This window comes from Coloeus monedula (assembly GCF_965178545.1).
Source record: "Coloeus monedula genome assembly, chromosome: 1".
Taxonomy (NCBI): Eukaryota; Metazoa; Chordata; class Aves; order Passeriformes; family Corvidae; genus Coloeus; species Coloeus monedula.
This window is the reverse complement of record NC_138781.1, coordinates 48,464,090-48,478,409: the sequence shown is the minus strand read 5'-3', so window position 1 is coordinate 48,478,409 and position 14,320 is coordinate 48,464,090. Positions and strand designations below refer to the sequence as shown.

Below are 14,320 nucleotides of genomic sequence, written 5' to 3'. Positions count from 1 at the left end.
ATCACTTCTGCTGAGACAAAGTATTTCCTGTCCTTTTTAGATGGCGTTTTTTTCCTCACTGCTGTGAGAATAGTTTTTGTGGAAGAATAGCTATAGTCCTACAGCATCTGTTTCCAAATTTTATCACAGTGTAGGCTTCTATGCATTAAGTTTGTCCTCAGGACAGTACTGAAATACTGACAGTTGCATTGTACCCTGGTTTTAGGACCTGATCCGACTGATGACCTGAATTAATTTTTTTTTTTGTACAGTTTAGCTTTGTTTACTTGTGAGGACAAGGTTTTACCCACTTGATCCTAATTAAGATCCTTATTAAGAGGATCCTGATTGGGCAGTATAGATGTATTGCATCAATGAATACAGTAGCAAAGAATGTTTCTGTGACTAAAGTTTATTCTAATTTTGGAAGTTAAATCCTGCCAGTAGAAACTTCAGTTTAATGTTCTGATTTCCAGCAGTAGTATATGAGATGATACAATTAAATAACACAAATTATTGAATTTGGGATTTGCACTGAAAAAGATACCAGAGCCATTTTTGAGGATGTGAAACCAATAGTTCTGGAAACTGGCTTGCTCATATGTATTTTTTGAAGGTATAGTGTTTACACTAGTGCTCTGTGAGTGTAGTTATCAAACATCCTGACTATTTTTCACCCATGAGAAGATCTAGTGAGATGAGAACTATAAAAAACCCCATAGAGATTGATATAATGAACTAAACTATAACACTTTTCAGCATCCACTTCCTGTCTTCTTGATTAAAGATACTTAAAGGAGCCAAATGTTAATTAACAAAAACTAAGTTACTTTGGATGTACAAGGATGACATAATAAAGTGACAATATTTTGTTTTATCTCTGGCAGCTTGCACACACTGGCTTGGCTTAATTAAAACCTCATTTTCATAGAGAGGCCCTGTTTAATTGCATTCTGCACTGAAGGGGTTCTTCTAAAACATGAGTTTCTCTGTATTTTCAGTTTTAGGGGTTTCCATTTTGTTTTGGGATTTTATTTATCCTGTTTTGGCTGATGGATGGATTACAAAAAAAATCCTGTAAAACAGCTCTATGAATTACAATGCTAAACTTAGTCAAACCAAGCTGATTGGAGAATTATGTTTTTCCTGTGTAGTGATTCCTGGGCTTTTAAGAAAAGTAGTTCATTTGAAGAAATTACCATGAAATGAACAAAACCAGGAATTTAAAAGATGGGGAATAAGGAAAAAAAGGTAATTCTAATCACATCTTCAGTGTGTAATAGTTCCTCTGGGCTAGTTTCCCATGCTTAATGTACCTTTAAGTGGATTTAGTCATACTCCATAGTAAGAGTATCTACACCTGGATTTATTCAAGAAAATTTACAGTCATGTTTAAAATGTACACCTTGTTTTTCTTTATTGAGAATTAATTTTCAAACAGTGAAACTGTGAAACTGTAGTGAAAATACTAGGGTTACAAAGCTATTTCATGTTCTTGAAATGCAAGGGATTTGAAATCAGTAAGGCTGACCCCTTTTAATGAACGCAGTGAAACTGTACCACAAAGAAATATTTCAGTAGTGCTTAGCTAGCAGGATGAAAAAGAAAAAAATCCGTGTCAATTGCTGTGTAGCAGTTAAGTGCATTTTCTGTAATCATCTAGTAAAATAGGGGCAGCTACTACACAGATTGTTCCATCGTTTTCATCTGTACTAAGTACCAAATAGGTGTGAATTGCTCCTACTTTGATTTGATGGTGGCTTAGCTTTACCCTTGGAAAGGTTTCTTGAAGAAACAAGGTGGTGTAGAAGCAGTGAAGAGGAGCCATAGCAATATAAAATTCACACCGTGCTAGAAAAGCGTCCTGCTATATCGTCAGTCTTCATTTTAGACTTACATTCTTGCCCCTGTGGCTTTTCCAGAGCTCTTGTCCTCTGATGATTAGGTATATTCTGTTCCCCTGTTTAAATTTATTCATGGCCATTTATCCTTGACAGCTCCAATTTAGAAAGCTGTTCTTACTCTTTGATGTTGACCTCAGTGATGTCAGGCCTTTCAGCTGCCCAGTATAAGGCTGTGAGCCCAGATAAGGGACTTAGTTAACCACTCCTGCATTTAGTAGTAGGCTACTACTCCTCTGTTACCTCCGGCGCAATTAAATTGTTTCTTTGCTGCTTTTCCTTGCAAAATTAGAGCCCAGCTTTGGTTCTGTATTGCCTATGAAAAGTGGTTTGTGTAAAGATGTACATTCTTTGGCTTCTAGTCCGAGTGGGCTGGTGGCTGTACGCTGGTTGCAACAGGCAAGCAACGATCAATTTCCAGATTCTACTACGCAAAGGCTCTTTTCATATAAAACATGAGATACTCCATCTAGCTTGGTAAAAGCTTGTATTCCTTTGTTTGTTGCCTGAGCCTGACTAATTATCTTGATTTACATAATCATTTGAGCAGCCAAGTATTTTTCCCTCCATAACAGTGATAAAATGTTCATTTTGATATGTGTGCAAACCACAGATTGAGATTTTTTCAATTTCTTTTTTAAAAACATCTGGGGGATTAGGGTGCTAAACTGCCATTAATTTATTTTGAAAAGTAATCCAAGTTGCTCTAGGCATCTTTCAAAATAAGCACACAGGATAAAAAGATGGTTTAGCATGTAGAAATGATACTAGGAAGCATGTGAGAGACAGGTGTGTTAGTCAGGGTCACATGCACATTCCTGTCATTTTTATTTTCAGTAAAGAAAACTAGTATCGAAATATGTGGAATGGTTTGGTGTTTGTTTTTTTTTTCTTCACCGTTTCATAAGGTACAAATAAAGAGAATTCTTAGGAATGTAAATTAACGTGTTTGACCTGATATTTCTCTAAAGCCTAGAGATATAGAATGCAGCTGTTGCCTTAATCTTCAGTCAGGTTTGTCAGAGAGCCACAGAGGAGCCACAGGCTGTATTAGAACATGGCCATCCACTGGAATGGCTCATGCTGGGACAGCTGATAGCATTGCAAACCTCAGCTTTCTGCTGTTTAACAGGCTTTTGCCAAGACCTGCTGTGAGTGAGGAGATGCTTCATGACCAGCTCTCACAATGGGGGTTGGAAGAGGGGAGTCAGCAAAAAATAGTCAAACTTCATCAGTTGTCCCAATGTAAGGCATCCAGGAGCCAGAGCCATCACAGCATTCAGGAGGGCTTGTAGAAGTAGCTTGCCTGAGAGCAAAGGTTATTAAGATGTCAGTGTTAATGAGATATGAAATTGCAACTACACAGTGCATTTTTCTGATCATTTTTCTCCTCTTGCTGCATTAAAAAGCACCTTCATCAGGAATTATCCTCAAAGTATTAAGTAATTTTGCCAGAGCAGCGAGGGTTTGATAGTTATAGAACTGTTGTGTCTTGTGCTATGGATTAGTCTAAAAAGATTTTATGAAGAGGTCCCATTATATTTTGGACTTCTTGTATGATCAAAACACTTACAGAGACCTTGAGCCAAACAGCTCCTACCACGTTTTTTTTAAGATTGCTAATTTTATGAACCAGCTTTGATTCCCTTGAAATTTCTAGCCTCTATTCTGTCTGCCGCTCTTAATAGCATGAGTGCGTCTGTGTGCGCGCGCTTTGAAACTAATTACTTGAAAGTCTATTTCTGCCTATCTGCTTGTATTTAACCACTTCACAATGAATCAACACCCTTCCCCTCCCCCTGCAGAGGCTTTAATCCTTATCTTGCCCTAGTTACCCTGGAGATTGCTTTCATCTTTAGCTGTGCTACTCCTAATGCCTACGCCTCAAGCCTGGCTTTTGACTTTTGCAGTGCCAGTTGGTGTATACGTGTGTGGGCAGGTGCATGTGTATAGCCATATATTTTAGAGGACATAGTATGTATGTGTGGTGCTGCATAATAATAGACCTGAAGTATTTCTTGCTGCTTGATTAGTCCCAGTGTTGAACCTCTTCACTCACTAATTATTTGAAACAGAGTCACTGGAGTGACATCTGATGAGGTGTCTGATCATTTTTAAGTTGAAAAGTACTTTCACCTTCTGGATCCCAAATGGTCGTATCACTGTCAGACCTACTAAAACCAAGTTTACACTTTAAAACCAATATTGGCAGCTCCATTAAGCCAGTTTTCCCCCCAAAGCTGTGGAGGAGCATGGATGAATCAGTATTAATCAGGTAGGATTGATCAATAGTTTGGATGAGAAGACTTAATGAGACTGGTGAATCCAGGTTAGTTTAATTCCTTTACATTCCAGCCACTGCTGTTCTGAAGATGAATATCCATGCACGAGTTCAATGTAGTTTAAGTAAGCCCTCTAAACTACACCTTTTGTTGAGGGGGATTAGTTTTCATGTAGAATTCATTTACAGAAGAGTATTCATATACTAAATACAGGTTAACTGACTAAATTTTAAAACAACAGATGAGAAAATGTATCTCTGCCAGATTATGTGCTTAGTTTAATGCTGGGAGAGATTTTTATCTATGGTTCAACCTATATGGCCTACCTTTTTAATTAAAAAACTATTTGAAGCTCTTTTTTAAATTAATTATAATATTAATACCTATAGTATTAATATTCCTTGTATTTGTAGAAGTATTCTGTCATGAAGATGCATTAGGATTTGGTGCCAGCTTTTAGAAGGAAGCCTTTCCTAGGCTTGCTCTTTTATTTGTGGGTTCATAAATCACAGTATTATTCAAAAGGAATGAATTGGGCAACGTGACAGGAATTTCCTTCAGAGAATATTGTCATCTTAATATTAAATCCTTGGTTATTCCTTATTCATATTCCTTAATATGAAATCCTTGGAATGCTAACGATGACATTTTCAATCTAATGTTGTTCTTCAATGATTTGCAATATTAAAAAACCCCAAACAAACCAACTACAACAAAAAGGCAAAAAGTCATCCTCTGTCCCCCAAAACAAACCCCAGAACATCCAGATCATGTATTTGCTGAAGAAAGTATTCCTTGCAGAATTACAGTAGGTTTTTTAGAGGCACCATTTTTCTTGTTTATTTTTAGGTGTAGATTTTTCATTTTGTCATAAGTAATCAAAGCCACTGTGCATACCCATATTTACTGCAGGGAAAGGTGTTATGGTGTTTTTTGGGTTTTACTCACAGTGTCAAGAATGGCAAGGATTTTTTTGATGGAGGGAATCTCAGGAGTTGGGGCAAGGTGTCCTTCCTTAAATGAAGAGGTCATTTGAGATGCAAGGCGGCATCTCGCCGTCAGAAGTCCCTAAATGGCAGAGTAAACCCAATCCAGCTACTAGACTTGCTACATTGAAGCTGATTTTTCTGCCTTGTTCTTCTGTACTGCTGTAAAAGTCTTCCATCTGAGTGGATGTTCACTTATTTGTGTTGGGTTCATGCCAGACAGTAGGATAAACCACAAATTAAGGAACACCAATTACATTGATTAACTATGGCTGTACTATTGGACTCAAGTTTTCAATATACTGAGCTTTGCAGTTCCAATCTGAGAGAAGAGGGTTTTTTTTTTTTCTATCTTTTTATTAGGTGTAAGCTGTTGTATTAAAATCACTGGGACTATTCACGCTGTTTGATTGTATGATTTTACCTGTTAATGGCTTACTGGCAGAGAACCTTGCAGGCAGTTTGACATGCCCTGAAAGGTAATTCACTGCTCCCTTTCAGGATCTCCACACTGCTGTTTGTGTTGAGTAGTTACCTCATGGAAGAGCTTCGCTGAAATCATTGTGACAGCTGACTGTTTGGTGCCCTATGTATAGAAATGAAGCTAAACATTACAAGCTGGGGTTTAACATGAAAAAATCCTGTGCATCTAGTCACATTAGCCACGATGAGTTTAAGCCCGTTTTGAATTTACTTGCATTCATACAAAGATGTGTTGAATTTCAAATTTACAGGTGTAAAATGCAGGGTAGTGGCCTGCAAAACCTAAACAATTTGAGCTGCACGCTTTGCAATTTGGTTGCTCGTAGAAGGAAAAAGAGATGCATCTTCAGATTTAAAGAAAGACAGTTACTGCTCGAGACATATTATCTCTTCTGGTGCATTTTTAAAAATACATTTGTTTCCTTGTAAGAGAAGGAATAAACGATGCTCCAACTTCCCACCAATTTGCTTGATGCAGAGGTACCAAAATGTGACACCTCTATGTGGCCTTCAATTAGAAGGACTTCATAAGTGCTAAGGAAAAAAAGTTCACTTTTCTCTTCTGTTAGATCTAAATATCTGAAATTAAGAGAGAAGTTTAATTTGGAATGACTGATTTTTTTGAGCATTGCAAGCAGTAGTCTCCTGGGGATTACTACTTCTCTTACAACTGCTTTCTTCCAGTTGACTATTCTTGTTATCCATGCTAAATTGTTTTGGAGACTATCTATAGCACAGCCTCTCTTGCTCTTCTGCTACCTCTTAGTCCATAATTGGCTTCATTTTCCTGCCTTTCTGAAAGCTTCCTGCTGCTTTATTCCCTCGGTCATTGTCCTGCTGCATTACTGGTAAATGTTGTCATGACTCCTGTTTCTTGCAGCTTTGGAGATATGTTGTCCTTTACACTGACTGCATTTGTTGAGCTGATGGATCATGGGATTGTATCGTGGGATACATTCTCTGTGGCATTCATTAAAAAGGTAAATTTGTAATCAATGCTATCTGTTCTATATCTCTTTAAACATTTGAGGTGAGTTGTAATTTGGGTTGTTTTTCTTTTCTTCCTTTTTTTTTCCCCAGGTACATTATTTAGGTCATTGGTCAAAAAAGGTACACGAAAATGGGATTAAAGTGTTGTTTCAAAGTATAAATGTTTGTACCTGCAGAATCTGGCTCAACTTCTGTGGAAATCAATTGGAGTGAATTGGGATTAACACAGTATTAGGCTTGTTACATGAGAAATTGCTTATTCAATTGCATCGTGACCTCTCTGTGCAGATAAAGTACAATTAAAGCAAAAATTAATATTTTGATGTAATGTAAACTAAAATGAGTAAAGCCATATTTCTAGGAAAAAAAACGCAGCAGTGAAATGCTTCTTCTGAGGTATTGGAAGAAGAGAAATGAGTTAGTTTGCAATTTGAAATTAGGATGATATCTAGTGAATTTATCAAGCTGAACTTTGCCCCCCTGAATCTTGCAGTTGAGGTATGTGGTTTTGAAACTGATCTGTCCACGATTTGCAACATATCCTTTACTTACGTGTCAGAGATGCACAAAAGCAGCAGAAACATGGCAGTATTCTTTAGGTACAGAGATTTATCAGACTTCAGAAAGAAGTTTTTATTACTGATTTAACACTTTTCATTTACTGGGGAAGAAAAACCCCAAAACCACATAATTCTTTACAAAGACTTCAAACCAGATTGAGCTTATCATAATTTAAAGTGCATTTGTACAGGTTCAAAAGATATCAGTTACTTCACTAAAATACTATCAGAAGCAGTAATGAAATTAATATAACCTGTGACAAAAATACCTTCATTTTAGTAGAGTATGTCAGAGCAAGGACTTTAAATTTAGTTAGAAAATTGCTGCCACTGAAGGAAAGTAGAAGTTTACTTTTGTTGCCAAAAGTGAAAGAAGGATCAACTGTGAAAACAGCATTAGATACATTAGCTTCTAAAGCTCAGTTTTGGTCATTAAAAATGCTGGGTGCATTCTTAATAATAAGAAAAATATACTGTAACTCATATGGGTTTTGGTCTGGTTTTTAAATTTTTTTTCCGAATCTTGCAGTCTAGATAGTTGTGATGATGATTATTGTTATCTTCTCATGAGAAAAGAAATTCTACAACTGCTTTTAACTGACTGCAGGAGATAGAAAGTCAAGTCCAGAATGCCTTACTTTCTAAGGGAGCCTGCTATGGAACATATGAAGAAACTTGCTAAAGTTGGTTTAAAGTATCTACTTTGTTAATGGCTCAAAATTAATGTCTTTGGCCAACCTTATTAACATCTTTTGCCCTGTGGATTGTATTGTAACAACAGAAGAAAATGTTGTGTTCCCCTTGTTAATGGTTCATCTCTTCTGTCTGGCACTTCCATAGGTTTCCCTGGATAATGACCCAATTTAAAAAAAACAAACCACCAAAAGACAAAAAAAAAGCATTCTCACAAAGAACCTATGAAAACCAAACTGGCAAATAAAACTGAAAGTGAACCTGTTGAGCAAGAAAGGGACCAAGGAGAATGATAGGACAGTTAGAAGACAAACAGCAGGACAGAGAATGACAGAGATTGAAGAAAGAGGCCCAGGAGTGTCCTGACCTGCATGCAGTTGGGACCCAGAAAGGCATAGCTCTCAGTGGTGCAGTGTGGGCAAGGGGCAAACCTAGCAGAGCACCTTTGGACCATGTCTCATCTCTGTGGCGGCAATCTACAATTTCATTTTCACTTTCTTCTCTGACCTTGGCTTTTGGCAGGACACTTGAGGTCCTTGATGGGCTTGCTCAAGTGACTGACAGGATGGATAAGGGAGCTGATAAGTTTCTGCTGCGGGGGGAACTTCCAATCAAGTGCTTCTGCCTTTTGAAGCTGTCTTTCATGTTAAATGAAAGCTAAACTGGAATGGGGTTGAATCAGTCCAAATTTTTTCTTGAGTAGTTTTTTAACTTAAAAATGTAGAAGCTGGAGGAGACCTCAAGGGGAACCCCTGACTGCTTCTAATGAATAACTGCTGGTGTTGGATGCAGACTCTCTGCCATCCTTTGGGTACATAAAGACTGCTATTCTAACTGCAGCAAATAAGACTGATGCTTTCAAGGACACCTTTGTTCCTTATTTTAAGGGAAAAGAGCATCCTTTGGAAAAACTTCCTTACAATGTGAAAAATTCTCTCAAGACCTTTTTCTTGCTTATGATGATATAAATTTCATTTCCAGATTCCATAGTTGCCTAAAGGACTTGGATTCCAAGTTCTTAGAAAAAGTTGTGATTATTGGTTATCAAAATTGTCCTCGTTCTGGCCAGGACAGGGTTAATTTTTGCAGTATCCAGCAGTGGGCATGGCTAGGATCCAGATGTTATTCTATACCACCTCACATCATTTTCTGGGGACAGGGTCAGGGGTCCCTTCTGGGTTGGGGTAGCGTGGCAGTGGTTCAGGTATTCCCGGTTTCCAGGTCGTAAACATTCTTGTGTGAATTGCTCACCCCTCTGTTATTGATGTTGTTGCTGTTACTGTTCCTTTTCTTATTTCATTGCTGTTTCCAGTATATTGTTCTTATCTCAACCCATGATGCTTACCTTTAGTGCCTCCAATTCTCCTCTCCACCTGCCACAGGGAGTAGGAGGGAGTGAGTGAGTAACACATAGTTTGGGGCGTGTCAGTGGGAACACTACACTGGGAAATACCATTCCTAATCCATAACAAAAATGCACTACACAAATTTGGTACTTCCATCTTTAGTTCCTACAAGAGGAGAAGTATTGGTTGAGATACTTTAAAAAACCCTTTAAAAATTATTTATATAATTGCTGTTTCATAAGTGTGTGATGCAGAGCCTTAATGTTGACAAATTGTTTACTCTGCCATCTATAATGTATTCTGCAGGAAAACAGGGTGGCAGCCAGGAAAGTATTTCTGTGTGTCACAACTGTCAGTTGTTTTTTCTGTAGTCAAGTGCAGCTCTAGTTCCTTACTTGAAAATGATATGCACCCTTTAAAATTTTAATATGCATTAGATTTAACAGATAACACAACTTAGACAGATTTTTCTGTACATTTCTGACAACAGAATAGTGTAGGCAAATAACTAATGAACATACATAATGGAAATCAGATCTGTTTCTTTCACTGTTTTTTCCATATGGGGTTTTTTTCCATATGGGTTTTTTTTCTTGGTGCAGTATTATTATTATTATCTAATAACAACTTTTTTTTTAACTTTCAAATTCTCTCTTGTGCCTTCAGTGATGCTGAACCAGGAAGAGAACTCAGATGATGTAGTTTAGTTTGCTATAGGTTTTTTATCCACCCTCAGTTTACATGTTTTCCTCCTATTCCAAAACAGCATGAATGTGTAAATTCACAGTCTGATTCCTAATTCACCTTGAAATTGATAGGAAGTTAAGCAGCCAGACTCTTCTTTTGCATGTGACTATATATGTCCCAAGAGGACTATGCAGATTTTAAGGTTACAGGTATTTTGCTGAAGACATAATTTTATCCTTAGTGAGACACACCCATGTGACAGGTTTTCATGTGAAAGTGCAAAACAATCAAGTTGCTTCTTTCTGGAAAAGATGTGGTGTTTTTGCTGAGCTTACATTATTTTAATCGTCAGAATTTTTGATAAATGAATGCAGGATTATTTTTGGATGTCGAAAGGCCTCTCTGTGTGTGGTGCTTAATAAGCAGAAAACAGCAAATAACACAAATTTGAACTCCTTTTTATTCCTGTCTCTTTTCAAGAAGGACCTCTTTTTCTCCCACATCCAAAACTTCAAGTGTGGGAATAGAATTTCTTTTTAATGCAATTTTGTTCTCTCTGGAACTTGCATGACTTATTTTTGAGAGGTAGACAAGCCTATTACTTCTGGCCAGAATTCATGCCTCGGCAAGGTGGTTATGAATATATATAGACTGACATGCAAGTTACCCAGCAGATGTGTTGCATCTATGTTCAGTGTGATATGTCTTTTTATACATACAAGACAGCTTTAGACCTTGTGTTTGTGGTTGTGGTTAAAAGATGTTATGGTCCAAGGTCAGGAGAATAAATGAGGCTAAGGCAGCCTTTCCTAGACTGAGGTTCCAGTTATCTATACTGTTATATTTCTGCAGGTCCCTGATATGAATATTATATCCCAGTGAAGCATTAACTGCTTCACTTCAAGGAGCTGCTGCACCAAGAATAATCCATAAATGCCAGGGCTCCTAAAGAGGTGACAGAAATCTAGCAAATTGGGACACAGTCTTGTTTTCCTGGTGCACAACCAACCCCTGGATACCAAGTGCCCCCTGAGGCATCCAGGGGGCACTTGGTTTAATGTGTGAGCAGTGCAGAGATGCTCTGTGCATACCCTGACCCTGTCATGGGCCTTGTGGAGATCTGGCAGCTCTAGCTACAATGCATCAAAACACATCTGGATTACCATTGAGAGAGGAGGAGTAGTACAGTGCTTCTGACATGCAGCTTGTTGCTCTAAAGAGCACATTGTGCTTCATACACTATTGTAAATATTATTTGGGCTCAGGACTTGCTTGGAGCAGATACTCAAAGCCCAGAACAGAAAAAGGCTAATCAAGTTGCTTCTCTCCTCCTGTTTTCTATGTGTTCGTGGCTTGGTTCTTTACAGAAAATAAAGTCAATGTATATTCTCTGAATTGAGTTTCATTTGGTGTAGGGTGTTCCTGCTGTGGTAATGCAAACCAAGTAGTACAGCAAACAGCAGCCCTGCAATAGATTAGGAAAAGAAAAATCTGTCCCTCTTTCTGTCTTGTCTCCAGCCAACGTTGGGTGTTTTGCTCCTCCAGTACTATTTATAATGTCATGAGTGCAAAACAATACCATTGCTCATGCGTGAACGTTTTAATGTGACTTTTACAGGCACCTGGACAGCTTTTCCAAGCATAGGGCATGCCTTTCTTCCTCCTAAAGGAAAATAATTCTTAGGTCTAAGCAGGCATCCAGAATTGGAAACAGTATAACTACAGTAGTGGCTTGAAGCACGAGTACTGCAGAGACATGTGAACTTTTCCTGAAGAAACATATCAAACTTGAGACAGGGCCACTGTAGTCTGTTACTTGGCTGTACAGAGCAAGTAACTGTGGTCACGCATTTCTTTTGTCTGTGCTTTCTTGGGTGCCTTTCATTTTGACTGTGCTGGTATTGGTGTATTTGAAGAAAACCTGTGCAGTTGTCACTTCCTGCATCAGCAGAAGGCAGGTTTCTTCCAGGGAAGCTGGGTACGTGGGCTGGGCAGCATGCAGAAGAACGCGTGTTGCCACATCTTACTGCACAGCTGTGTTGACTCTGCAGATGAGTGTGCAGCTTGTCATTGCCACACTGCAAAATAGCAGAGGTCAAACTTGGTTTTAATTAATGTGCCATTTGCTGGTGGCAGCTTGCAGTAAAAGGGAAGGTTATTAATGAAAAGCTGGACTCTAGACAGAGTTATGGAACCAGTTGTTCTGATCATCGACAAGAGTTTTAATTGGTAACCTGGAAAGAACTTTCAGCATTATTGGTAACAGCAAGCAGGAAAAAAAGGCATGTTTTTCTAGAATGTGTTTTGCCAGAAAGCTAGAATGTAAGTTTCTCTTTTGAAACATTTACCTTAAGCCAGAAAACTGGCTGCACAAATTTTTGATGGAGAGAATGAGAACTAGTTTCCTTGTTTTTTCCAAAGTTTTCTACACAAAAAATATAATTGTTCAATTTTTTTTACGTTGATATGTCATGTTCGTAATGTAATGATGAGGCATACATTTCAGTCATGTGAACATTGATGTAAACCTTTGGTGACTTGTGCCAGCTGTAGAACCTGTGCCACTGTGTCCTTTGATGGTATATGCAGTGCCTGGTTGATCATTTTCAGGTATTCACTGATAACTGGTATGTGGACAAGACTGCTTTTTATCCTAGTGCTTTTCTGAACCACATCCACAGTTTTCTTTCTTACCTTTCCCTGCTTTCACGACAAGATGTAAATTCTCTGAATGATTGTGTTTGTAGATAGCAAGCTATGTGAACAAATTTGCCTCGGACATCTCTATCTTGCAACGGTCGCTGGCAATCCTGGAATCGATGGTGCTCAATAGCCACGACCTGTACCAGAAGGTAGCACAGGAGATTACAATTGGGCAGCTAATCCCACATCTGCAGGGGTGAGTGTCTTTGACTGCCACTTGATATGGTGGATTTTTTTTTTCTCTCCCCCCCCCAAAACAGCATAACATTTGGGAAAAAAAAGAGTGATATAAAGATACTTCCTGAGCCTCCTTTATGATTCCTGTATACAAGTGACTGGATAACTAGTAACACTTTCTGGAGTTGCCTGGTCATTAGGAATTTTTTTGGTTTTTTTGGTTTTGTTTTGTTCTGGGTTTGTTTGTTTGTTTTTCCATAAGTTACCTGTGTTGTTCACAGTGGGGAATGAAGAGAGGAGCACCCTGTAGTAATGCAATTCTTAGTGCCATTAGCATACAGGTGGGTTTTTTTTGCTTGCCACACTCTGGGAGGTTTGTAAGACAAAAATTGCTCAACTTTAGCTGAATGTATATTTGAAAAAGGGAGGGCTGTTTCTTAAATAGTAATGTGAAGTGCGTAAATGGATGGAAACTGTCTCTTGTAGCATAGAGTAACATACTGTGCAGAGTTATGTTTGTCTCCTACCTGGGACATTGTCAATGCACCTGAAAAGCTTTAATACCAGCAGGTTCATTTCCAGAAGCCCTTAGGGAAGATTCCTCTTCCTATCTCCAGCTGTTGTGCATCTGGCAGAAACTGATTGTCAGACTCTTGCAATGATGAGTGGAGGGTCAGTGGCAGTTCAAGGGGCAGTTCATTCCACCTTTTTTGAATGCTGAGTCTCCCTTTGGGACATCATTTCTCTCTCAGTAACAAGGACAGCCTGGTCATGACCAACCTTGGTTACCTAACTTAAATGGTTAACATGAAGTGCAAACAGCTCTTCCACTTCTACGTGCAGAAATGCAGCTGGAAGATCAGTTTCTACAGCTCACATGCATTTATGTTCTCCACTCACATTTACAACATTGTTCCAAACAGGACAGACCAAGAAATCCAGACGTATACCATTGCGGTAATAAATGCACTCTTCCTTAAAGCACCGGATGACAAGAGGCAGGTAAGGTTGTTGGGGTTTGCATACCTGTGCATTTGTAGGAGAAGGAGTGTTTCATATTCATACCTGCAGTTGTCCCAGTCATACTTTTCCTGCAGTTAATTCAAACTGAAACTTGTTCTTTTGTTTCATGCTGGGATATAATTCATTTTAATGGAGCTACCTCCATCTTGCACCAGTATTAGGAGGGATTAAGCATTCTTCCATGCTTTTGTAGTTCCCTGTGACCTCATATGAACCATATTGACTGTGGCTGCCTGTAGTATTTATTGTACTGAACTCTTTGCCAGCACAGCTTGTAAAACCAGGCTATTTTTTGGTAGCATGTTTTCCCCCCAGGTTTTTTATTAAAAAGTATGTTCCTTTTGAAAACAAAAATATCTTGCTATGTAAGCATTTCATGACTTTTATAGTGTGCTATTTTAAGTTAATTTTAGTGCCAGATATCAGGAAATATTTCAAGCTTGCTACTTGATGTTAAATGGGGATGGAATGTGAAGTGTTATGAAATAGTGAAGTTTTATCCATGTTTAT

General features: G+C 38.4%; 1 protein-coding gene across 2 annotated transcripts in view; it reads left to right on the top strand.

Annotated features, from left to right (window-relative positions):
* The window catches only part of ELMO1 (engulfment and cell motility 1), a 305,477-nt gene that overhangs the window by 99,691 nt on the left and 191,466 nt on the right, over positions 1-14,320 (top strand). For both annotated transcript variants that reach the window (XM_082295294.1, XM_082295295.1), the window contains exons 9-11: positions 6,512-6,611; positions 12,655-12,806; positions 13,711-13,789. In XM_082295294.1, the coding sequence (XP_082151420.1) occupies positions 6,512-6,611; positions 12,655-12,806; positions 13,711-13,789 (331 nt within the window). The remainder of the gene's footprint in view (positions 1-6,511; positions 6,612-12,654; positions 12,807-13,710; positions 13,790-14,320) is intronic.